This window comes from Pelophylax lessonae (assembly GCF_965119305.1).
Source record: "Pelophylax lessonae genome assembly, chromosome: 1".
Lineage (NCBI taxonomy): Eukaryota > Metazoa > Chordata > Amphibia > Anura > Ranidae > Pelophylax > Pelophylax lessonae.
In genome coordinates this window covers 360,397,408-360,423,600 of record NC_138768.1, presented here as the reverse complement: position 1 = coordinate 360,423,600, position 26,193 = coordinate 360,397,408, and the positions used below count along the sequence as shown (strand labels likewise).

Sequence of the window (26,193 nt, the reverse complement as noted above, 5' to 3'; positions counted from 1 at the left end):
TTTCCAAAGCAAGCAAAGTCCTCATTTGTATTAACCCTTTCGCTGCCAGGCCCTGTGCTCCACGTTTAAAATTAGCTGGCCAATTCAAATAAGGTGCAACTGATTTTTAGGGCACAATGATATTTGTGCAAATGTTTATCAAAACAATATTTTCGCTAAAAATACACTAAAATCATTATTAGCAGATAAAAAACCAGCACATTTTACAAAATTCTTACTAAATATAAAAGCTAACCTGTATTAGGTTAATAAAAAAACACTATTTGTAAATTATACATTGCCCCTTTTTGCGAAATGTTGAAAATCGAACATACGCAAAAATGGAAATCTCCAAATTTCTCAAAAAATCGAAAGGTTTTCATTGTTCCCTTATAGCTGCAGAGTTTAAGACCCCTTAAACCATATATTTTCTGAAAGCACATGACTTGCATAATGAAAAGAAGGTGCTACTGATTTTAATGTCCTGCGATATTTTGCCAAATGTTTATCAAAACTATATATTCGCAAAAAAATCTCTAAATTAATTTTTAGCAGATATAAACAAAGCAAATTTCACAAAATTCCTGCTAAATTCCTACTAAATATAAAAGCTTAACCTGTATTGAGTTAATAAATAACAAATATTTGTAATTCTTAATTTGCGCCTTTTTGAAAAATGGTAAAAATTGAACATACGCAAAAATGTAAAAACCATATTTCTCTAAAAATCTGAAGGTTTTCATTGTTTTATTACAGCTTTCAGAGTTTGTTAGAGACCCTCAAAAACCATACATTTTCTGAAAGCAAAGGGCCAGTAGAATAAATGGAAGGTGCTGCTGATTTTTAAGGCCCTGCAATATTTTGTGCAAATGTTTGCCAAAACAATATTTTCGCTAAAAATGCACTAAAATCATTAACAGGAGGATGCCCTTTTGAGTTTTGTTCACGATCATTTGTGACGGTAAAACTAGTTAAATTATTTTTGAAGATGATTTGTATAATGCAACTGGTGTTTTTTCCCCTTTAGCTTATGCTAGGACAAGAGGACTTAACTGTTATTCTCAGGACATTGAATGAAAATCTAGGAGAAACGTCAGAAAAAGTGGACCCAGAGAAGAATAATGTTGGTGGATCTAGCAGTGGTGGAAACAACACATCCCCCATCTCTTCAGGTACACACTGTATAGTATATATAATGTAAATCTCTGTCCACTAACATTCTAAAGCCATAAAGCATTCTAAACACAGTTATTGGTTTCCTGTGATAATAGATCTATGTATACACCTTTGCTCATTAATGTGCTAAATTGTAAAGCATTCTATTTACTCGGTTTCTTTCGAGTGCTAGATCTTAATGTTCTCAAAGCCCTTAAGTGCAACTCATCCCATAATAGATAAGGAAGGGTTGTAAGCTCCAATTCTTGGTTGTACAGGAAGTAGAGCAATTTTAACCGCTTCCATACAGAGCAGTTAGACACCCTTCCTGCCCAGACCAATTTTCAGCTTTCAGCACTCTCACACTTTGAATGACAATTGCTCAGTCATGCTATACTGTAACCAAACAAAATTTTTATCATTTTTTTCACACAAATAGAGCTTTCTTTTGGTGGTATTTGATCACAACTGGGGTTTTTTTTTTTTCGTGATATATGCAAAAAAAGAGCAAAAATTTTGAAAAAAAAACACTTTTTTTTAGTTTCAATTATGAAATTTTGCAAAAAATAAATTTTTCTTCATACATTTGGGCCAAAATGTATACTGCTACATGTCTCTGGTAAAATTAACCCAAATTAGTGTATATTATTTAGTCTGTGTGAAAGTTATTGAGTCTAGAAGCTATGGTACCAATTACTGAAAATTGATCACACCAGATGTACTGACTGCCTATCTCCTTTCTTGAGGCCCTGAAATGTCAGGACAGTACAAATACTGACCAAATGACCCCTTTTTGTAAAGTAGACAGTCCAAGGTATTTAGTAAGAGGCATGGTGAGTTTTTTGAAGTTGTAATTTTTTCCCACAATTCTTGGGAAAATGAAGAAAAAATTTTTTTTTTCTTTTTTTTCCCACAAAGTTGTCAATTTATAAGCTATTTCTAACACACAGCATGTACACAGCAAAAATTACACCCAAAAATACATTCTGCTACTCCTTCCGAGTATGGCGATGCCACATGTGTGAGACTTTTACACAGCCTGGCCACAAAAAGAGACTCCACGTCCAAGAAGCACATTCAGGCGTTCTAGGAGCATAAATACACATAAAACTTTCTTACTACCTATCACACTTTTCAAGGCCCTAGAGCACCAATACAATGGAAAAGTCCACAAAATGACCCCATTTTGGAAAGCAAACACTCCAACGTATATTCTATGAGGCATTATGGGTCGTTTGAACATATCATTTTTTTCCACAGGTTTTTGGAAAATGTGGGAAAAAAATGAAAACTTTTTTTTTTTACACAAAGTTGTCAATTTATAGGATATTCCTAACACATAGCATGTACACAGCAAAAATGACACCCCAAAATACATTCTGCCACTCCTCCTGAGTATGGCAATACCACATGTGTGAGACTTTTTCACAGCCTAGCCATATAGAGGGGCCTAACATCCAAGGAGCATCATCATGCATCCTAGCCACTTGCCTAGGGATATTTTTGACATTTGGTGTTTACAAGCTAAAATCAGTTGTTTTGCTAGAAAACTGCTTAGAACCCCAAAACATTATATATATATTTTTTTTTAGCAGAGACCCTAGAGAATAAAATGGAGATTATTGCAATATTTTTTATCACACCGTATTTGCGTAGCGGTCTTCCAAACGCAATTTTTTTTGGAAAAAATTAACTTTTTTTAATTAAAAAATAAGAAACCAGTAAAGTTAGCCCAATTTTTTTCCATAATGTGAAAGATAATGTTACGCCGAGTAAATAGATACCCAACATGTCATGTTTCAAAATTGCGCACGCTCACGGAATGGTGACAAACTTTGGTACTTAAAAATCCCCATAGGCGACAATTTAAAAATTTCTACAGGTTGCCATCTTTGAGTTACAGAGGAGGTCTAGGGCTCAAATTATTCCCCTTGCTCTAACGATCGCGGCGATACCTCACATGTGTGGTTTGAACACCGTTTACATATGTGGGCGGGGTTTCTGTATGCATTCGCTTCTGCGCGCGAGCGGACAGGGCGCTTTAATTTTTTTTTTTTTTTACTATTTATTTTATTTATTATTTTTTATTTTTACACCGTTTAAAAAAAAAAAAAAAAAATGATCATTTTTATTTCTATTAAAAGAAATGTAAATATTCCTCGTAATAGAAATAGGCATGACAGGACCTCTTTTTTGTGAGATCTGGGGTCAAAAAGTCCTCAGATCTCACAAGTACACTAAAAGATAGAAAAAAAAAAAATAAATAAATAATTATAATATAAAATGAAAAAAAAAAAAAAAAAGGACCTTTAAACCGGTTGCTAGGCAACAACATTTTCCGTAGCTCCGGTCCTCCAAGACCATAGAGTCAAGTGAGGGCAAGCTTGCCCTCACTCGACATCCTGTCTGTGAGGATTTGGGACCGGATCGTTTTCCCCGCTGCCGGCGGGTCCGGTAAGCGGGAAAAAGGACCGGAACGCGTCGGGAGGGGGGGGGGGCGCCTCTTCCGCCATCCCGGAAGGGTGATCCCACGGCGAATCCGCCGCTGGGACCACCCTTATCGGAAAGCCAACCGTCCACCGTTTAAAAAAATACCAGGGTTATGGCAGCTATCTGCTGCCATAACACCAGTATTTAGGTTTAAACGGAGGACGTATATAAACCTTTTTGGACTTGGACATGGTGGCTGTATGAAGGGTGACAGGTACTCGGGTACTTTGTTGGGCAGGTGACAGATACTCTGGTACTGATGAGCAGGTGGCAGGTACTCGGGTACTCCGATAGGCAGGTGACAGGTACTCGGGTACTCTTATGGGCAGGTGACAGGCAGGTGATAGGTACTGATGAGTAGTACTCACTGACTGATAGGTGATACTGTACTGATGGGTACTGATGATCAGTACTGATACGTGATAGGTACTGATGAGTACTGATGAGTAGTGATGGGTACTGATGAGCAGGCGGCAAGTACTTGGGTACTTCAGGCGTCAGGTACTCTGATGAGCAGGTGGAAGGTACTCGGGTACTCTGATGGGTAGGTGACAGGTACTCAGGTACTCTGATGACGGGTACTCCGTTGACAGGTACTCAAAGTACCCGAGTACCTGTCATCAGAGTACCCGAGTACCTGTCATCAGAGTACCCGAGTACCTGTCATCAGAGTACCCGAGTACCTGTCATCAGAGTACCCGAGTACCCGTCATCAGAGTACCCGAGTACCCGTCATCAGAGTACCCGAGTACCCGTCATCAGAGTACCCGAGTACCCGTCATCAGAGTACCCGAGTACCCGTCATCAGAGTACCCGAGTACCCGTCATCAGAGTACCCGAGTACCCGTCATCAGAGTACCCGAGTACCTGTCATCAGAGTACCCGTCAGAGTACCCGAGTACCTGTCATCAGAGTATCCGCCATCAGAGTACCCGAGTACCTGTCATCAGAGTACCCGAATACCTGTCACCAGCCCATCAGAGTACCCAAGTACCTGTCATCTGAGTACCTGATGGGCTGGTGACAGGTACTCGGGTACTTTGATGGGCTAGTGACAGGTGCTCTTTATTGGGGGGGGGGGCAATCAGTGTGTTTAGGGTGCACTGTAGTTGGTAACTAGCTGTTACCACAATCTCCTCCTCACACAGGATCAGTGTGTGAGGAGGAGAACACGGTGACAGCTAGTTACCGTGTTCTCTGTTGACATTTGTGACCGGCTGTGATTGGACACAGCCGGTCACGTGGTAAAGAGCCAATTTCATTGGCTCTTTACCTAGATCGGGGATCGACTCTGTCCGAGGGACGAGCCTCGTCCCCGATCGCTGCTCTGCGCGCCCCCGGGGGCGCGCATTGCAGAGAGAACGAGCGGCTCGTGCTGGAGCCGCTCATGTGATCGGCTGTGATTGACACAGCCGATCACGTGGTAAACAGCCAATTTCTATTGGCTGTTTACCTTGATCAGGGATGGGCTATGTCCGAGGGACGAGCCTCATCCCTGATCGCGCCGCTCGGATCTAGACAACCACTTTGCCGACGTCATTTTACATGACTCGGTATGGAAGTGGTTAAAATATAACCCATCCCCCTGTTGGCAAAGGTTAAAGGAGTTGTAAAGGAAGGAAGATTTTTTTTCTTAATGCATTTTATGCAATAAGATAAAAAGCCTTCTGTGTGTAGCAGTCTTCCCAGCACCCCCTAATACTTACCTGTGCTCCCTCTCTATCCAGCCATGTCCACAAGCCCACTGCACAGAGGAGGTAAGTGTAACAGGTTTGTTATTAAAAAAAAAAAAAAAAAAAAAAGAGACTGACCTTACAATCACTTTAACCACTTGCCGACCGCCGCACGACTATCTACGTCGGCGGTCAGCCCCTCACAGGCAAACTAACGTAGGGCTACGTCGCTTGCTTGTGAGGGTCTAGGGAGCGAGCGCGTGCCCCCGCGTGGTCACGGACCCCCCCCCCCCCCCCCCCCGTGCGTGTGACCAGCGGACCCGATGTCCGCCGGCGGAGAGGGAGAATGTCAGGCAGCTTGTGTAAACAAGCCACCTGTCATTCTCCTCGCTGTAAAGACACTGATCACATGGATCTACTATGTAGATCCATTGATCAGTGTCCTTACAGCTCAAGCCACAGCCAATCACAGTAGAAAGCACGCCCCTAGGGACACACACAGCCCCTCCCTCCCAAATAAAGTTAACCCCTTCACTACCAGTGTTTTTACAGTAACAGTGCATATATATAGCACTGATTACTGTAGAAATGTCACTGGTAACCCCAAAAGTGTCAAAAATGTCAGTCAAGGGTCCGATCTGTCCGCCGCAATGTCGCAGTACCGCAAAAAAAATCGCAGATCGCCGCCATTACGCGTTAAAAAAAAAACAACAAAATTGACAAAAATCTTTCCCTCTGTTAGTAAACGCGATAACTTTTGCGCAAACCAATCAAAATACGCTTTTTGCAATTTTTTTTTTTTTTTACCAAACATAGGTAGCATAAAACAAATTGGCCGAAAATGTTGAAAAAGTTTGATTTTTACATTTTTTTGGGAGGAATTTCATATAAAAAAATGTGAAAAATATTGCTATTTTTGCAAAATTTACACTCTTTTTTTGTTTATAGCGCGTGATCAAAAAATCGCACAGGTGATCAAATACCACCAAAAGAAAGCTCTGTTTGTGGGAAAAAAAGGACTCCAAATTCGTTTAGGTACAGCGTCGCACGACCGCGCAATTGTCCGTTAAAGTCACGCAGTGCGGAATCGCAAAATACCCCCTGGTCGGAATGGGGGTAAAATCTTCCGGGGCTTAAGTGGTTAAGAAAGTCTTGTAGAAGTGCAACATGCCATTGCTCACCTGGTGTGACAGAATATAATATTTAAAAAAAGAGTTTCTTGCCCCACTGATTATCTTTCACATTCTGCCTATACATATCCCTACTGAATGTTTCTAAATACTATGCACACTTTCACCAAATAAACTCCCCAGACTTAATTTTTGCTCAATCAGCCACCCAACAAGAATATTTTTACAAAAAATGTACTTCTACTTTGCCATTTCTGTTTTTGTTACTTAGTCCCATCGTGCAAACCACTTTAAGACCGGAAGGATTTGCCCCCTTAATGACCAGGCCCTATTTTGTGATTCTTCACTGCGTTACTTTAATGGAAAATTGCGCTGCACCCAAATAAAATTGATGTCCTTTTTTTCCCACAAATAGAGCTTTCTTTTGGTGGTATTTGATCACCTGTGCTGTTTTTAGATTTTACGCTATACACAAAAAAACAACGACCATTTTGAAAAAAACGCCATATTTTTTACCTTCTGCTATAAAACATTCCCAATAAAAAAATTGTAAAAATGTAATTTTTTATCAGTTTAGGCCAATTTGTATTCTGCTACATATTTTTGGTAAAGAAAATCACGAAAAGTGTATTTTAATTGGTTTGCACAAAAGTTATAGCGTTTACAAACTACGGGATAGATTTTTGGACTTTTTTTTTTATTACTAATGGCGGCTGTCTGTGATCTTTAGCGGGACTGCAACATTACGGCGGACAGATCGGACCCCTAACTGACATTTTTGACACTTTTTGGGGACCAGTGACACTAACATAGTAATCAGTGCTAAATAATATGCACTGTTACTGTACAAATGACACTGTCAGGGAAGGGGTTAATACTAGGGGTGATCCAAGGGGTTAAATGTATGCATCTGTGCTTATTGACTGTGTGTGTGTGTGTGTGGGGGGGGGGGGGGGGGGTTCTGTGACAGGCACAGACAGATTGCAGTTTCAACTGCTGATCCGTCCCTGCCTGTCTGAGAGAAGATCCGCCTGCTTTGTCTTCTCTCCGTTTCTCGGACGATCGTGGGCGGAAGACGGTCGCCGCCTCTCCTCCTGTGGCCCGCCTCCCGCTGAAACCACATGCACTCCAGTCACGTAGTACTACGTGACTGGACGCAGCCAAGCCGCCAAGCTGCCGCAGTAAAAAGCCGGCGGGCAGTCGGCAAGTGGTTAAACAAGGGGGCCCAGACTGAACAAACCTTTTCCCTGGGCATCCCCCATTCTTTCAGTTTTAATAATGTTTCCTATACCCTATCGGCTCTCTTGAAAGGGTCAAGTTATTATTATTATTATTATTATTATTATTATTATTATTTCAGGTACTTATATAGCGCTGTCAATTTACACAGCGCTTTACATATACATTACACATTCACATCAGTCCCTGCCCTCAAGGAGCGTACAATCTAAGGTCCCTAACTCACATTCATACATACATAGTAGGGCCAATTTTATACAGGATCCAATTAACCTACCAGAGTGTCTTTGGAGTGTGGGAGGAAACTGGAGTACCCGGAGGAAACCCATGCAGGCACAGCGAGAACATGCAAACTCTAGGCAGGTAGTGTTGGGATTCGAACCAGCGACCATCTTGCTGCTAGGTGAAAGTGCTAACCACTACACCACTGTGCCGCCCACAAGTTATGAGGGGAATTCAGGATACTTGATAAACAGAATGTTAAATCTTCTGGATATCAGCTGGTCTAAGGCCCCTTTCACACATGTGGACCATTTGTGTGTTTTTTCATGCATCCATTGACAGATGAAAAATGGACATCAATGCATCTACAGTATATGGCAAAATGAAAATAAATGGTTGATCATCCTTTTACATCAGTTTACATCCACATCCGTCTACATCCGTTTTTTTTAAATAGACCAAAGCCCTATTTTTGTATTGGTAGAGGATGTAAGAAAACTGATGAGCAGGGGATGAGAAACTGATGTGAACTTCATCCTTTTTTTCTTTGAAAAAATGTGACTTAACTGATGAAATGAACGGCCTGCATGTGTAAAAGGGGCCTAAGCTAGATACTTTAGAACAATTTTTCCCTCCAATCTAGAGCCTTTAAAACTGAACTCTGGGCACAAAAAAAAATGTTTACACATATATATCTCAATATTAGCAAACTCTGGAGTGGATATAGTGTCTAGTACAAAAGTTCATATCATTTAACCACTTAAGGACCAAGCCTATTTCTGACACATGTTGTAGTTAAAATCAGTATTTTTTGCTTGAAAATTACTTAGAACCTCCAAACATTATATGCATTTTTTTAGCAAAGACTCTGGAGAATAAAATGGTGTTTTTTGCAATATTTTTTGTGTTGTGGTATTTGCACAGTGGTCTTTCAAACGCAATTCTTTTGGGAAAAATACACTTCACTGAATTTAAAAAAAAAACTAGTAAAGTTAGCCCACTTTTTTTACTTTCCTTCATCGACAGACACAGCGCTCCATATATCATAACTACTGGGTTATATTTCCTCCTCCAGGAGTAGGACTTGGCAGAACAAACAACACCTTGCTACGCCCATGAGCCATCCTCAGCTTGGTATTTAACCCCCCCCCCCTCTGCTCTAGGCAAACAGTTTTAATTTGTCTAGTCAGGAGTAAGGACCTAGGCTCCCGACTGGGATCTCTGGTCCTAGTAATTTTTTTCTCCTTTCCTACATCTTTTTTGTTTTTTCTCTCAGGAGATCTATCAATCCACTGCCAGGCTGGACCTAGAGTCTGGTGGGGGTCCCAGGGCAGAGGATGCAGCGGAGACCCCTGGGGTTCTCCCCCGCTATCCCCACTCTTTAAGGGTCCTGGGATAGTGTGTTCTGCCCTGGTAGTCTGGAGGGGTCCCAGTGTAGGAGACCCCTAGGTGCATGCCCCACTATTTGCAGTGTGGGTATAGTGCAGGGAGTGCAGAGTAGCAGCGGACTCTCCCCTAACTTGTGTCCTACCTTCAGGAGGTGGTCCCCTTGCAGAGGGTGCAGCATTGCAGAGGGTACAGGGAAGATCCTGACATCATGCTGTAGCTGATGGCAGCCATTTTCCTATAGTCTGGCTGGTCTCCAGTTGGTGGCCATGTTTGTAAAGCCCGATGTCACGGTGGGCCATTTTCCCTTAGTCTAGCTGGTCTCCGGTTGGCGGCCATTTTTGTGTAGCCCGATAATGTCACGGGGCCATTTTCCCTTATGGAGCCTCAGGGTCACATCTCTCCCACTGACCCCCCTCATGGAGGTGGCATCTCCCTCAAAACCCTAGCTTCCCATGGTTACACTGACGGTGGTCCTGCAAGCCTTAGTGTCCTGGGTGGAAGTGGCATGTGGGCAAAGGCCCAGGAGGAAGCGTCCCCCGCCTTTTCCTGCTCAGTCTGTCCTATGTGATTCTGAGCCTGATGCCGCCTTGGACGTGGTTCGTCCAGGGGGGCTTAATATCAAACCCCTAGATCCATCCAATAGTGAGGATGATTACTCCATGGTCACAGCAGCGAATTTAAAAAGCGCTGGTAGACGCACTTATCACTGCAATGCGTGAGACTTTAAAAATGGAGGATGCGGCTGATGTAGCCATGGATGTGGCTGTGTCGTTTGGTACGCATAAGTCACCTCGCACTCCAAAGGTGTTTTCTTATGTGCCTTTTTTTTTACCGGTTTTTCTGTAAGGAATGGGAACAACCAAAATTACCCTTCATGGTCCCCAAACGTTTTGCTGTACATTACCCTTTTGAGGAGTCCCTTTTAAAAAAGTGGACTAGTCCAGTAGAGGAATCCCCGTCCTTTAAAGACCCGGCTGACAGGAAAGCGGAGGCCGTGGCACGCAGCATGTTTACTATGGCTGGTTCGACATTGCTGCGAGTATTTGCCTCAGCCCTGGTGTCTCAGATCTTAACTGAATGGGCCAAGCTTTTGCGCTAGCCCCTAGGGGGTGAGCAGGTCCCCGCTGCTTATGCTGATTTAGCTGACCAGTTTGTCCATGGGCTGCAGTTTATTTGTGATGCAGCTTTGGCTACAGCTCCTGTGCTGTCCAAACTTTTTTTCGGCGATGGTGATTAGGCGCATGCTGTGGCTTAAAAATTGGTTCGCAGAGCAAGCCTCTAAGAAAGCTCTTATTAATCTGCCCTTTTAAGGCAATCGCCTGTTTGGGGCTACCCTGGATGACATCTTTAATGGTATCACGGAAGGGGGGAAGAGTACCTTTCTGCCATAGTCTAGGAAAGGGAAGGAGCCTCGTAGCAGACAGGGACCCTCCTTCTCAGCATATAGAAAAATGTGTGCTTCTGGGACGAAGAATAAGGGAAGTGGACCTTTCAAATCTTCCCCAGAAGGTTCCAAGCACCCTTGGTCTGGTAAGCCTAGAGCGAACTTCTCCTGATCTACAGACAAGACCCCTTCAGCATGAAGGTCTGCCCTCATTATTGGGGTGGGGGGACATCTTCTTAAACTCTTTTTATTAGCGGAGATAAAGCATAAAGTACATTAAACAAGGCACTCAACAGGAATGCCAACATATCAAATAAAGAACAAACAGAAACGGTACATCAACTTATGCAAGCATACGTTAAAGATAATTTCCATGATAAACATTGTATTTCGATCATGTTCTCTTAGAGGTCAATCAGTATACTGCAGTCCAACACGGCATAAGGTAAAACCATCAGACATAATATGAGAGCAATGTAGGGAACGGCATATACAAAAAGGGGTCCAATTTCATACAGCCCAATCTAGATAGCAGAGTTGGTAAGATCAGAGGAGCACCATGCCCCCCAGACCTTATCATACTTGACAGGGCAACCTCTATGTTCAAACACGATTTTTTCATATGGCAACACCTGATTAACCAACTGTAACCACATACCTACTGAAGGAGGAGCAGGTTAAATCCACTTGAGGGCAACGGCCTTACGTGCCATAAACAAGGACTCCTGTAACAGGGTCCTAGCATGTCTCAGCCACTGCTCCCCGTCCAGCACTCGGGGGGACATCTTTGCTGGTTTCCGGCCTCGTGGACCTCCTTCATGAGCGTCAAGGGGATCCCCAAAATTATTTTTTTGGGGGTGCTCAGAAAGAGGGACAAAGCTTGCCCTTTTCAGTTTTTTTTTTTTTTTTTTTGGTTTTAGTCTCCTTGTGCGTATTTAGTTCCTGCAAAGTTTCAGGTGATGTCCGAACTACCTAAGGTCCCCCCTATCCCTGTCCAGGGAATTTATTTACCTAGGTCTGTTTCTAATTCTGACCAGGGTGGTCTTTCCTCTGGACAAACTTCAGGAACCAAAGGCCGTGATTCACTGCACTGACTGCTGTCAAATAGATAGTTCTCTCTCCCATTTTGCACACAGGTTCTGAGTCTGGTGGTATCCACCTTCAATACAGTTTTTTGGCACAGTCCTACATGCAGCTCCTTTTAGCAGGTTCGGTTCCACAGGAGAATACAGAGGTTTGTGGCGAGATCACGGGTTCTTCTGGCAGACGCCGCAGGCGTGCAAGGGCCAGTATCATCCTCGACTCAGGCTTCTTCCGCAATTCCTATGAGGAATCAAGGGTGAGGATCTTCCAATCAGTCTGGTGGCCATAAACATCCCTTTTGGGGCTTCCTCTCAAAGAAGACCAGTTGTCCCAAGGGCTGATCTAACATCCTGTTTTACAGTCACTGGTTTTATTGGCTTAGCTATTGAAAGCCGGGTACTGAGGGATAGAGGTCTATCTGGATCAGTGATCCCTACTATGGTAGAGGCGAGGAAGTCTTTTTCCAGCAAGATATAACATCATATACAAGCTTACTTTTCTTGGCGAGTCGATTGGCGCTCATCCTCGATCCTTTTCTGTGGCTCGGATCTTAACCTTTCTTCAACAGGGTGTTGATCAGAAGTTGGCCTTGAGTACCATCAAGGGCCAGGTGTCTGCCCTAGCAATCTTCTTTCAGTGACCCCTAGCCATGCACTCTTTAGTTTGTACCTTCATTCAGGGGGTTCGACATGTGGCTCTACCTGTACGCTCTTTTGCCGCCATGGGATTTCAATTTAGTACTTTTGGTTCTCCAGAAACCTCTATTTGAAAATATTCGGTAGATTCCCTTGCCTAGGTTGTCCCAGAAGGTGACATTCTTGGTGGCTATTACCTCAGCCCGAAGGGTATCTGAATTGGCGGCATTATCCTGTTGCAGTCCCTATTTAGTGGTCCATAGGGATAAAGTGGTTCTTCGTCTCTGTCCATCATTCCTGCCTAAAGTTGTCTCTGACTTCCATTTGAATGAGCACATTGTGTTGCCTTCCTTGTGTCCAAAACTGGCTCATCCTAAGGAATTTGCTTTACGTAGCTTGAATGTGGTTTGTGCGATTCAGGTGTATCTGGCAGCTACTGAGTCCTTTCGGAGGTCAGACTCTTTGTGGTTACGGACGGACCAAGAAAAGGGCTGGCCGCTTTTTCGGCTACCATCTCCAGATGAATCAGAAAGACGGTGACTTAGGCCTATTCCATTAAAGGCCAGGTTCCACCTTTCCCTGTCATGGCGCATTCTACTCGGGCGCTGAGTGCTTCTTTGGACTTCTATCATCAGGCATCAATATCTCAAGTTTGCAAGGCGGTGACTTGGTTGTCGGTGCATACCTTCACAAAATTCTTTAAGGTAGATACTTTGGCATCAGTGGAAGCTTCTTTTGGCCCCAAAGTTTTTGCTGGCTGTTGTTTGAGGGGCTGTTTCTTCTTGAGGGGTGTTTTTTCTTTAAACTTTTATTTTTCAGACGGGGCTCCTGTGACCCAGTTAAGGCTCCTGTGTCCTGGTTTTCCTTTTGCCACTGCTTTTGGATGTCCCACTAGTTATGATTTCTAGAGATCTGTGTCCATCGAACGAAAGAGGTAATAGGATTTCTCTTTCATTCATTGACAGACACAACTGATTCTTCTTAACCATTGGTTATACTGCCCCCTACAGGAGTAAGACACTAGGCAGGAAAAAGCTTGACTACACCTATGGGCAGTCCCAGGAGGTATACACCCACTCTCAGCTATAGGAACTCAGTTTTTTTTCCTGCCTAGTCAATAGTAAGGACCTAGTCCCTTGCTGGGATCCTTGGTCCTGGCAATTTTTTCATTTTAAATGGAATTGTTTTCCTCCGTTTCTTTATTTTGTTCCTGTGAGAACTACAATCAAGTGCCGGACTGGGCAACGAACTGGATAATATAGATCCTTAGGGTACCCCCAGTCTGGGCAGCAAACGCGTGCAGACCGCAACTCCGCGCTGGGTCAGCCACGACATAGCCCCACTGAACAGGGGCTGGCCTGCGAGTTAAATGTCTCGCAAGGTCGCTTACGAACTGGCTTCAGCCTGAGTCGCAGCCTTTCCTTCCAGACAAAAGCAAGCACATCATGATGAAGCGGTGTCCTGTCCAGATGGGTGATTGTTCTGGTTCCGACTTCGGAACATTTTAAAGGGTTTTTTTTTTTTTTACTCAAACCTCTTTACAGTCCCCAGGAAAGAAGGTAAGGTACGTCCAATTCTGGACCTCAAGGCGCTAAGCTGCTTTGTGCATGTACAGAAGTTCCGCATGGAGTCCATTCACATGGTTGTTGCATCCCTACATCAGGGGGATTTCTTCTCACTTCTTTCAACATCAAGGATGCCTTCCTGCACATTCTAATATGTGCTGGTTGCCAGCGCTTCCTCTGTTTTGCCATGCACAAGGAGCATTATCAGTTTGTAGTGCTGACCTTTTGGTCTCACCTCTGCACCTCGGGTCTTCATAGGAGTGTTGGCTCCGGTGCTAGCATTTTTTGAGTCAGCGGTGGATCGCGGTACCTGGACGATCATCTTCTGCGAGCAGAGCCTTCAACTGCTCTGATGGACTACTGGAGATTGCTCTGTGAACTCTGAGGAAGTTCGGTGGGATCCTGAACATTCAGGAGTCTGCCTTGGTTCTGTCCACGAAAAATGGCCTATCTGGGTCTGACTCTGGAAAAACTCCAGACATTGCAGGCGGCAATACAACTTCTGTTGTTCAGCAGACAGTCATCCCTCCAGGCTTGCATGCGCGTGCTGGGCCTGATGGTGTCCACCCTCGAGACGGTCTGTTTGCACAGTCCCACAAAAGATCAGTGGGCCAAGATCCTAGGTCTCAAGAGGTGGCTTCACTCCCTGGCACTTCGACAAGGAAAATCCTTCTCCTCCTGTACTGGACAGGGGTCTGGACTCTGGCAGAGCTCAGACTGCAGATTAGTGTACTGGAACTCTGAGCGATCAGACTTTGTCTGGCTCATTGGACAATCGTCTTCAGGGGTATCCGGTACAAATTAATTCGGACAATGCCACAGCTGTGGTCTGTCGATCACCAAAGGGGCACAAGAAGTATCCTGGCGACTTAGTAAGTAGTGGGCATTCTAAGGCTGGCTGACTGACTCGTTCCAGCCCTCTCAAACTTCTGCCACGACTCCTGTGCAGGATTCAGGCAGAAGAGATTCCGGTCATTCTAGTGCCTCCAGACTGGTCTCGCCGGTCTTGGTGTGCCGATCTGGTACGGCTGGTCGCCGATGCTTCTTGGGGACTTCCTCTCAGGGAGGATCTGCTGTCCCAAGGACCAGTCTTCCATCCTGCCTTACAGTCGCTGGCTTTAACGGGCTTGGCTGTTGAACACTAGGTGCTGAAGGATGGAGGTTTGTTTTCGCTGATTGGAGGTTTGAATTGTGATTCCTAGGCTGTTTAAAAGCTTGGAAATCTGCCTCTAAGAAGATCTACCATTGTACGTGGAAGACATACATTGCATGGTGTGAGTCCTCTTGGGATTCATCGTCGCTCCTCGGATTGTATCTTAACCTTCCTTCAAAAGGGGGTTGAACAAAAATTGGCCAGGTATCGGGTTTTGGCATTTTTGTTTACGACCTGGTGCGTACCTTTTCCTAAGGGTGTCCAACATTTGGTGCGGGCTCCTTCAGTGCGGGCTCCGTTGCCGCCCTGGAATCTTATGTGGTGCTTTCATCTCTACTGAAGCTTCTCTTTGAAAATTTCCCTGCTTACGTTGCCCCAGAAGGTGGCCTCCTTTTGGTGGCTATCATCTCTGCATGCAGGGTGTGGCACTGACGGCACTATCCTGTCGTTCACTTTATGGTGCTTCACAAGGATAAGGTGGTACTTTGCCTCTGTCTGTTGTTCCTTCCTAAGGTGGTCTCTGACTGTCCTTTGAATGAAGGCATTGCGTTGCCTTCCCTGTGTCCCAGGCCTAAACATCTGAAGGAAATTGCCTTGCATGTCTTGGATGTGGTCCGGGCAATTAGGGTGTACCTGGCAGCTACAGAGTCTGTTAGGAAGTCAGACTTTCTATTTGCGCTCACGGATGGACCTGACAAAGTGTTGTTCGCTTCTTCTGCGACCATTTCCAGCTGGATCAGACAGATGGTGGTTCAGGCCTATTGCATCAGGGGTCAGGTTTTTCCTTTCCCTGTTTAGGCGCACTCTACTAGGGTTCTTAGTGTTTCTTGGGCTTTCCGTCTTCAAGCGTCGGTGACGCAGGTTTTGCACCTGATCGTCAGTGCACACTTTTACATAGTTTTTTGTAAAGTGGTTGTGTTGGCATCTGTGAATGCTTCTTTTGGCAGCAAGGTTTTGCTGGCTGCTGTTTAGAGGACCTGATCCTCTTTGAGGGTGTATTGTTTTTCAGGTGAGCTCCAGTTGTTTATGGTTGAACTCTGTTACCTGGTTGGCTATGGTTAGCCTTGGGAATTTTTTTCTGATGTTTTCCCACCCCTCATGTTTAACACTTCTTTGGGACGTCCCAATGGTTAAGAAAAATCTGGAGCTGTGTCTGTCAATGAACGAAAGAGAAAATGGTATTTTTTGCTTACCGTAAAATCCATTTCCCTGATGTTCATTAACGGACACAGCACCCACCCCTCTGTGGAATTGGCTTTCTTCTGACACTGCTTGTTACAAAACCGAGTGCCTATAGCTGAGAGTGGGTGTATATGCCCTGGGACTGCCCATAGGTGTAGTCAAGCTTTTTCCTGCCTAGTGTCCTACTCTTGTAGGGGGCAGTATAACCAATGGTTAGGAAGACTCGGGAGCTGTGTCTGTCAATGAACATCAGAGAAATGCATTTTACAGTAAGTCAGAAATACATTTTTTTTTCTTTTTTATTTACCATGTTCACAATGAACAAAGCACCCACTCCTCTAAGGAGTTTTGATACTTCTAATACTGCTCGCTACTAAACTGGTTATCTAGAGCAGAGAGGGGGGTTATATACAAAGCTGAGGACGGCCCATGGGTGTAGCCAGGTGTTTTTTGTTCTGCCTAGTCCTACTCTTAGAGGAGGCAATATAACCCAGTAGTTATGATTTATGGAGCGCTGTGTCCATCGATGAACTCAGAAAAATTGATTTTCCAGTCCATAAATCCAATTTTGTTTGTATGTTGTTATTGATGTCACGACGAGTAAATAGATGCCAAACATTTTACGGTTTAAAATTGTGCACACTTGTGGAATGGTGACAAATTACGGTAGTTAAAAATCTCCATAGGCGTTGCGTTAAACATTTTTAATGGCTACCTGTTTAGAGTTACAGTGGAGATCTTTTGCTAGAATTATTGCTCTATAGATTGCGGCGATACCTCACGTGTGTGATTTGAAAACTGTTTACATTTGCGGGCGCGACTTGCGTATGCTTTTCTTTGCTGCGCGAGCACACGGGGGCGGGGGCCCTTTAAACACTTTTTTTTTTTTTTCTATTTATTTTATTCCTTTTTTCACTGTTCCTTTAAAAAAATAAATAAATCTGATAACCATTATTGCTGTCACAAGGAATATAAACATTCCTTGTGACAGTAATTGGCAGTGACAGGTACTCTTTTATGGAGGAATCTGGGTGTCTAAAGGACCCCAAACCCCTCCACTGCACTTAAAAGTATTCAAAATGGCAAAATATGCATTTTTGAATTCTGTCAATCTTTCAAATCGGTGCCATTGGCAGCCGAGTAAACCGGAAGTGATGTTGGGACGTCGCTTCCGGGTTACTTAATCGGAGACCCGATCGAAACCCAATCCAGCTTCATTCAGGACTCTGTGACAGGAGAACGGGGAAAAGCCGTGGAAGGCGACGGCCTGCTTCCTGTGATAACAGCCGAGCGGCTGCTATCATTAGAAAGCTGACCTCCGACTCTAAAAAACAGTATCGGGGTGATGCCTCTAGCTGCAGGCATCATCCCGGCACAACCACTTCTTTAGGCCGATGTACAGGTACGTCGCTTTGCGGGAAGTGGTTAAAGTGACATAAAAGTCTCTAAGTCTGTATTCCTTATTCAATAATATGCCTACTATTTTTTTTTTCTCCATTGTATATTTATTTGAACCAAGTCTTGCTTTTGTCCATCTTGCACTTTGTATTCACATGCCTTTGTAAATACAATTATTACAGTGTGTTGCACAGAGCCTGCGCAAAGAGCTCAGAGAGTGGCCCACTCACTACAGATTACCTGCAGGGAGCAACAAATACAAGACCAGTCAACCTACACTAGAAGAGAGAGCAAGGGTCACAGGAAGATCTTGCTAGCTGTCAAAATTGATAAAAAAAGGCGGCGTGTGGGGCTCTGCCCGCCTGGCCACGGTACTCATTTACAGCGCTCTGTGGATGGAAAACTACAAGGTCCGGCAGCTGTGGTAGTTCATTCATTCTTCCTGTCAGAATGTATCGGCTTCTTCATACGAGGTATGAGTAAGCCCATACTCTGACAGACCTGCAGGAGACCTGCATGGCTTCAGCGATCTGCTGATCGATGGTGCAATGCTTTACATGTTCCAGAAACAAAAAACAATAAATTCAAATATTTTCACCTGCAAGAAAATGTGCATTTATTATTTTTTGTCAAATGGTAAACTTATACGTTAATGTTCCCAATACCCCTAAGTGCAACTCATCCCACAATAGATAACAAAGTTTCAAGCTCCAATCCTTGTTTGTGCATGGAGTGGAGCAGTTATAAAAAATTACACAGCCTCCTGTTAGCAAAGGTTAAGAAAGTATTTCAGATGTGAACATGTTGTCGCTCATTAAAATCTTAGTTTTTTTTTCATATTCCTGTCTATTGTTACAAAATTCAGAAGATTTCCAGTCTTCTAATTTAAAAAAAAAAACAGCAGGCATTTCTAAGCTATTAGAAACCACCTAAAACCAGACCTTAGAATTGTTATATTTTGTTAAGGATTTTTCGAATAAATTGCATCACAATACAGGCAGCTAGGGAGGTCAGGGTTGTCTTGATCTTTTACTACTTATGAAGAATATGGAAGTACATAGTCTTGGCACAGGTGCACTTGAAATATTTAAATTTCCAGAAAAAGACGAATTGTCTTGGGATTTTACCCATTTACCCATATCTTACAGCTCACATCTGCTGATCTGATACCAAAAGTACAGCCTTACTGTAATTAATGAGATGTGATGATAACCTGGCTTTTAATGTGCATCTAAATAATATTAAAATTGTACTGAAAAAAAGTGTTTTCCTTCACCTAATTTCCTTTCACTTTTAATTGTTTTCTGAGAAAAGAACAAACAGGGCTTTTTATCATTTCATACCTATAAAAAAAATAGTAATACACTAGTTAAGTCATTGTTGTTTTCAACGGTCATTCTTGATGATATGATGGTTACTGTACAATACACCTAAAGTGTTTATGGGTACAGAATTTGATCAGTATATTTTATGTGCACTTTTAAGCTGGCCATAGATGCATAGAAATTCAGCCTGTTCAGTAGGGACCAGACACATTTCTGTTCATCTATGGCTGTTCCTGCTTGACAAAAGTTGATCTAACAGGAATGTTGGAAAATTTTCATTCAATCATCAGCTGCAGCACTAATCAGTATATTCTGACAGCAGAGAAGTCCCACTGTTAAAATACAATAGCACAGCAGGTAGGATTCCTCCATCCACCTTGCTTGTGTGGATGGAGAAATCCATACTTCGTTTTTTTTTATCTGCCTGCTACCTGTTGGGGAAAAAAAACCCATGTATAGTCCGCTGTAGAATTTCTTGCTAATTTACCAAACATATTTTTTAAACTTCAGTCAATAATAGGAACTCTGTATTAATTATAATGTTGTCATTTCTCATAGGCACAACTGTGGTAACAGCAGCGGTAGTTGAAACGTACACGCCTACTAAAGTTAGGACAACACTGAAAATGGATTTTCAGTTTGACTCGCTCTCCTTGAATTTATACAGCTCCAGTCCAAACTCCCCTCTGGTAAAACTTCTGCTGGCAAAACTTATTAGCTGCACAAGGTTGTTTTATTATGACGTAAATGATCTCTTGTTATTTTTCATAGCTGAAGGCCAATGAAAGAGACGGCACTCTAAAACTTGCTGAGTTCACACTGGGTTTGATTTCAACTGCACTGAAAATGTCATCTGATGGGTCAATGAGTGCTGCTGTTAAACTCAAAAATTGCATGTTGGATGACAAGAGACAAGCCATCCAGAAAGCAACTCCACGGTAAAGTTTGTACCATTCGGACGTTAATGTTCAAGGTTGTGTCGGTGTCCTAAAGAGTTTGCAACCCTACATTATGATTTTCTGCCAGCCCCCCTATTTTAAACTGTCATCCTGCACTGTGTAATTGTTAAAAATCAAAGCCTCTAAATACCTTTTTTTGAAGTATCTTTACTCCGGTCATGTGACTCATGGCCGCTCTAATATTCCAATCCAGGGCTACAGCAGGAGGAGCCGAGCTCTCCCTCTGACGTCTGCCAGGAGTCACGTGACTGTTGAGTTGGTCGCTCGGCTCCTCCCGCTGTAACCCTGGATCATAGTATCAGAGAAGCCTGAAGTCACATGACCGGCCTGAAGATACAGCACAAAAAGGTTACACAGTGCAGGATGGAAGCTTAGATGGAAGCTCAAAGAGAGGGTACTGGCAGCGATTTTTTATTTTTTTTATATTTTTAGTATTTTACGAACAGCAGCAGGGGAGTGCGGAGACAGACACACATACTCCCGATCTGACAGGCAGGAAGGGGAGGGGGGGGAGAGGAAAGAGGAGCACCGAGGAGAGCTGCGGATGACTGAGACACGTCAACTGACCACAATGTCAGGTCTCAGCAGCCATAATAAAATGTGGTCCCTCCTGACCAAAATGTGGTCAGGAGGCAGGGCAGAAACTGGCAGGATCAGCCAGGTTTTTTACAGCTTCCAGAGGGGCAGGTTAGACAGCATAAGCACTGTGCTGTTTAACCTGCTTTAAGGGAACAGGATATCTTCTTTTTTTTTTTTTTTAAATAAAACAACTCTGGGTTATCTACACTACTGAAGTGTTTTTTCTTTAACATGGTCCTGGAAATAGACCCAGTGGCTGTGATCCATTCATAAATCCTGTATGGGGATTTGTACGATCTTCATGCCTATAGTGACCTCTGTACTTCGAAGTCCAACATTCTGGTAAGCCCTGGATTTAAATGTGGCGGTGATGATGGGTTTAGCACTTCAATGAAGTCTCACTTATGCTGCAGAAACTTTTGGGAAGTGGAGTGGGGTACACTTTGGGGACTTTTACTTTGAATGTACAGGTGAAACAAACTATATACTACTGACAGGGGTGTATACAATTATCAGCTTTCATTTATGTAAAACCTTTATCCCAAAAGGAAACTGCTCTATTTATAAAGTGATTGGCTTCAATTTGTTAGTGTATCTAAATCTGCTAGTACATCTAACACTCCCCTTCCCCCAGATCATCTTCAATACTGCTGTCCAAAGGTGCCCTCATGTTCCTTCAAAAAGCCCAAAAAAATAACTAACGCAGCCTTCGCATCTAATGAAAGCTGCAATGTATTATAATTTGGTTTTGGGCTTAATACCGCTTAAATTAAATTAAATTCCTCTTATTTGAAATATTTTATGTTTTCGCTGCCGTGCCCATCTAGCTCAGAAATACCTAAGGGCAACGCCTTTCTTAATTCATATAAAATGTAGGATACCTATAACTAAAGGCAGGTATGCTATAAACATTGCTTGTATCTGTTTTAGAATGCTGGAAATGAAACATGGCCAGGAGAAAAGTGTCATGGTAGATGTCTCCTATAAACAAGGCAGAGAAGGCACAGCCATGGATGTGAGTGTGTATGACATTTATCTGTGTGCCAGCATGGAGTTTCTGCTCACTGTGGCAGACGTATTTCTTAAAGCCTATGAGCAAAGTTCTGCTGCATTGAAGAGCAGCAAGCAGACATCAACAGACATTAAAGAAGCAGGTTGAGTATCTATTCCTTCTGTTTGAGACAAAACATTTAAAAGCAAATATAGACATTATAACTGACTATCTTTCTGTTTTAATTTTCAGCCCCTGCACAACAGGTTTCTAGAATGGAAATGAATGTAGTGGTTAAGAATCCAGAATTCGTGTTTGTGGCTGATTTGTCAAGAGCAGATGCCCCGGCACTAGTACTTACAATGCAGTGTGAGCTGTCCATAAAAAACAGCCCTGAACAGCAGCATATGTCAGCTGCAGTAAGAAATCTTCACATGAAGGCCTGTCCCTTTCTGCCAGAAAATAGAATGGGGAAGATAACTACGGTGAGATGATGTTTACAGCTATTGTGCAGTTAGTTACTTATAATGTTGCAGTTTGATATGAAGGAGAGTAGAAATGTTAGATCAACCCAAAATGGCATGAACATCAGGTTATTCCTCTCAGGAAAGAAAGGAGAATTCCCTCCTGTAAACTGTCTTATCTCCTGCCACAAAAAAAATGACATTCTTTTAACTGGACTCCAGAATCAAGTAAATAAAAAAAAATGTTCACAAGAATTTTTGAAAACCATTTCAAAGTTTTGCCATTTTGTACTTTTTAATTCTTGAGTGAAGATCTGCTTTAATTGTAACCACTACAGCTCTCACACCTATTCATCCCCTATGGACCAGAGCAAGTTTTACATTTTGACAGTGTTTATTCAACAATTACTTTGGGATTGCTTAAAGTGGAACTCTACCCAAAAGGGGAAGTTCCGCTTTAAGGACTCGGGTACCTGCTCCTCCTCAAAAGTGCCAATTGTGCAAGAGGAGCAGGTGGGAGGCAGGTACCCGATTTTGACAGGTACCTGCTCCCACTTCTGTTCTGAGCACGTTCTCCTCCCTCCCTCCCTTCCTCCCCCCTTCATTTTTCTGGGACGCTGTCAGGTCCCAGAAGACTGCATCCACCAATCCAGGTTGCGGCTTGCGACTTGTGCATGCGCAGTGGGGGGCGGAGGAGGGAGGACGGAGGATAAAAACGGCTGGGGTGAGCTCACTGCTGGACCGTGGGACAGGTGAGTGGCTGTTTTTTTTGAAAGTCAGCAGCTATACTTTTTGTAGCTGCTGACTTTATTTATTTTTTTGAGGTGGCTGGAGCTCCTTTTTTAAGTTAATAAAAGGATTACATACCGGTATATTGTGTTTTTTTTTTTTTTTTTCCTTTTTGGAGGCTTTTGTTTGATGATTGTGGCAATCCATAAACAAGAAACATACCAAAGCTAAAAAGATGCATTTTTCCCCTACTTTTGATCAGTGTTTTAAATAAATTGCATTATTGTAGATACAAAACTTACACTTTATTCACTAATTTGTCCTGTTTAAAATGAGGCAAATTATAACCCTGGTACAACACATTGCAAATGTTGTGCTTTTTTCTTCAAAGCTTTTTTCTCCAATGCGACTTTAAATAAAAACAAAAGTTTAAATATTGTTAGAACAATAAAAATAAAAAAATCAGGTAAATAATAGTTAATGTTAGAAAGGGAAGAAGTAGTTAATTAGGGCTGGTGAGGATAAGCCAAGAGTTAATAAGGATAGGACGATAGGAACACATTTTATTTTTATTTTTTTTAAACTTGCTTTAAAGCTGAACAATACTCACCTCCACTCCAGAGTTGCGGCGTCTCCGCGCCCCCCCCCCATCCCCACCCAGCTACCAACATCTTTGGGCAGCCGGCTTCCGGGTATCAATCCCTGGCCTGGTATGACATCACTCCCATGCATGCATGGGAGTTCATTCAGATGCGGCATTGCCAAATTTGTACAGTGAGCTGCGCTTGCCACTGTACAAGGGCAGACAGGCAGGTAAGTAACTTTAACACAGAAGAGACCAAGCATATCTCTACTGCATTAAAAATCCTGCCTGTCCACCAATTTTATTTCTTTAGGCTAAAATTTTACTTTACCTTGTCAGGTTGCTTTTCCCTGGTTTACGCTAAATGTGACTTTGAAATAGTGCTACTTCACTTGAAGTATCATGATTTCAAAGCCGCAGATTAGTGCGTTTTAGGTGAGACTTGCCTGACATCTGTATGACTTCATTCACAGCTATCTATGCAAGTCGCACCTGAAATTGCATAAAATAGTGCAGGAACATTTTTTTAAATTGTTGCAGCACCACAAAGTCGGAGTCGCACAGATTTGAATGGTTCCGTTGCCGACAATAGGGTGCTACTTTTCATGCATTTTGGAACTGTCAAATCGCATGACAAGTCGCATCTGTATGAACAGGGGATTAACTGACATATATAGATTGAAGCCCAACCCTTTAATTTGCAGATAAATGAGACTGAGAAGATACAAAAGTAACACTGATACTTGTATCTCTCTAGCTTGCATCTGAACATTATTTATAAACACTGTCATTCTGGATTTTGAAAACAGCAGCTATTACAGCTACATACTTTTTGGGGGCCTGTGCAATGTGCCCAGGGTCCACAACTGGTTAATATAGATAAACAGAACATTTCCCCTATCTTGCCTAGATCCCCTACTTGGAATAACAATTATTGTTTCTAACATCCCAGTAACCAACTTCAAAAGAGGACCCCTGGGGTAATGCCTAATACACTAGCGCGGCGCGACTTCGGGGGCGACCTGTGAAGTCGCGTGCACCACGACTTGCCCCGACTTCATATAATGAATGTCAATGCAAGTCGCTCCGATGTCGCCCCAAATTAGAACGATTCCCGTAGCACTGCATGGACCGCGACTTGTCAGGCTGACCAGTCGCCTGACAAGTCGCGGTAGTGTAAATGGGCACTAATTCCACTTTTATATTAAACTTCTTATTCACTCACTAACCATTTCCAATCACATCCATCCTAATGACCTATCCTGCATCTGTCTCTTCCTCATGCCTGAACCAACGAGAATGCTAATTTATGACCTTGTCATATTCAATTTTAATATATATATTTTTTTTATAATAGACAATTGTTATTGAAATTGTATTATTTTACAATACAAAAATAGAGGAAAGTAATGATCATTGGAAAACATGTAGAGTTCCATTAGCAGACCAACATAAAATACACACAAAGTACACTTGGGTGTAAATGAAAACCGATAAAGTTGCTATACATTACCGTAACCAAATATTTATTAGAATACAGGTATGTCAGATGACCAATAGCATAGAAGCAACACTATGGGTATACAATGCGTTTTGAACAGAGATTCTGAACCCAAGGAGACTTGGCAAATGCCCATTGGGTACATATGTAGTAAGAAAAAGAAGAAAGGAAAACGAGAAAGAAAAATATAGAAGAAATAGACAAACCGGGGTCGTCACCCTTGAGTCCAAAGAGGCCTCATAGAGGGTCTTCCCTGAGATGCCAGGGTTCCCAGATCACACGATGGCAGTCAACCCTATCATTCAATCTAGCTGTCAGGGACTCTATTATCACCACATCTTTGATCCTAGCTTAGAGGTCCGTTGACGTCAGTGGTGTTTATTTCTTCCAGTGGAGGGCTATATTCAAGCAGCTGGCTGCCATTAAAATATGGGTAGCCAATTTTTTGGCCAAACCTGGTAATTTAGGAGGGAGAAGTCCAAATAAATAAATATAGTTTTGGGTGGAAAGGGAAATCGACCACGAATAATTGATGGAAGAGGTTTGAAACTCAGCGCTAGTATGACTGCAGGGATGGGCATTGCCAATAGATGTACAAAAGGGTGCCTCAATTTTTACGGCCCCTCCAGCAGTGGTCCGAGGCTGATGGGTATATAGCATGTAGTTGGGTGGGAGTCATATGCCAAAAAAATTGTATTTTATAAGTGTTCTTGTAATGGGCACAAATAGAACTTTTAGCTGCTCAGGACTATATGGTTTGCCATTGCTCAAGGGAGAGCTCTTCCCCAAGGGCTTGCTCCCACTTAAGCATATAGCTATGTTTACCGTTGGAATCCATATTACTTGAGTTTAAAAGTTTATATATTGATTTCTGAGGTTAAACCTTTTTGTGATGAGCCAGAGAGAAATAAACTTTTAAATGGGCATAGTTCAGAGGTTAGGAGCACAGGTTAGGGCATAGTGACGAATTTGAAGATAGCCAAAAAAGGCACTACGGGGCAAATCGTGTTTCTCCCGGAGTTCCTCATGGCACTAATGCTCTCGTTTTTGGGTTTACTAGATGGCCATAGTGAAAAAGGTTCCTCTGTAGCCAAATGGCAATCATGTGGTGAGTGAGGCTATCCGGGAGTTTAGGACTATATAAGAAAGCTGTCAATAAGTAAGCTTCAGATTGAAGGGAATGAGTATGTCATACCTGTCGCCAGATGTTACGCAATAGAGCCATAGTATGAAATAGAGAGGCAGAGGGACTGTCCGCATCAGTATTCCACAGAAGGTTATTCGGATAGTTTGGAGCCAACCATAATTTATCTATTTGTGTCCAGCAGTTATATGCTGTAAGAGTAGTCCATGAGACTATAGCCCACAATTGAGCAGCATGGTGG

At 42.9% G+C, this 26,193-nt stretch overlaps 1 protein-coding gene across 1 annotated transcript in view; it reads left to right on the top strand.

Moving 5' to 3' along the window:
* VPS13A (vacuolar protein sorting 13 homolog A) overlaps nt 1–26,193 on the top strand; it is a 427,491-nt gene that overhangs the window by 196,926 nt on the left and 204,372 nt on the right. Inside the window, exons 35-39 of the mRNA XM_082266808.1 lie at nt 1,007–1,151; nt 19,561–19,691; nt 19,774–19,940; nt 21,471–21,694; nt 21,784–22,016. Of these exons, the coding sequence (XP_082122934.1) occupies nt 1,007–1,151; nt 19,561–19,691; nt 19,774–19,940; nt 21,471–21,694; nt 21,784–22,016 (900 nt within the window). The remainder of the gene's footprint in view (nt 1–1,006; nt 1,152–19,560; nt 19,692–19,773; nt 19,941–21,470; nt 21,695–21,783; nt 22,017–26,193) is intronic.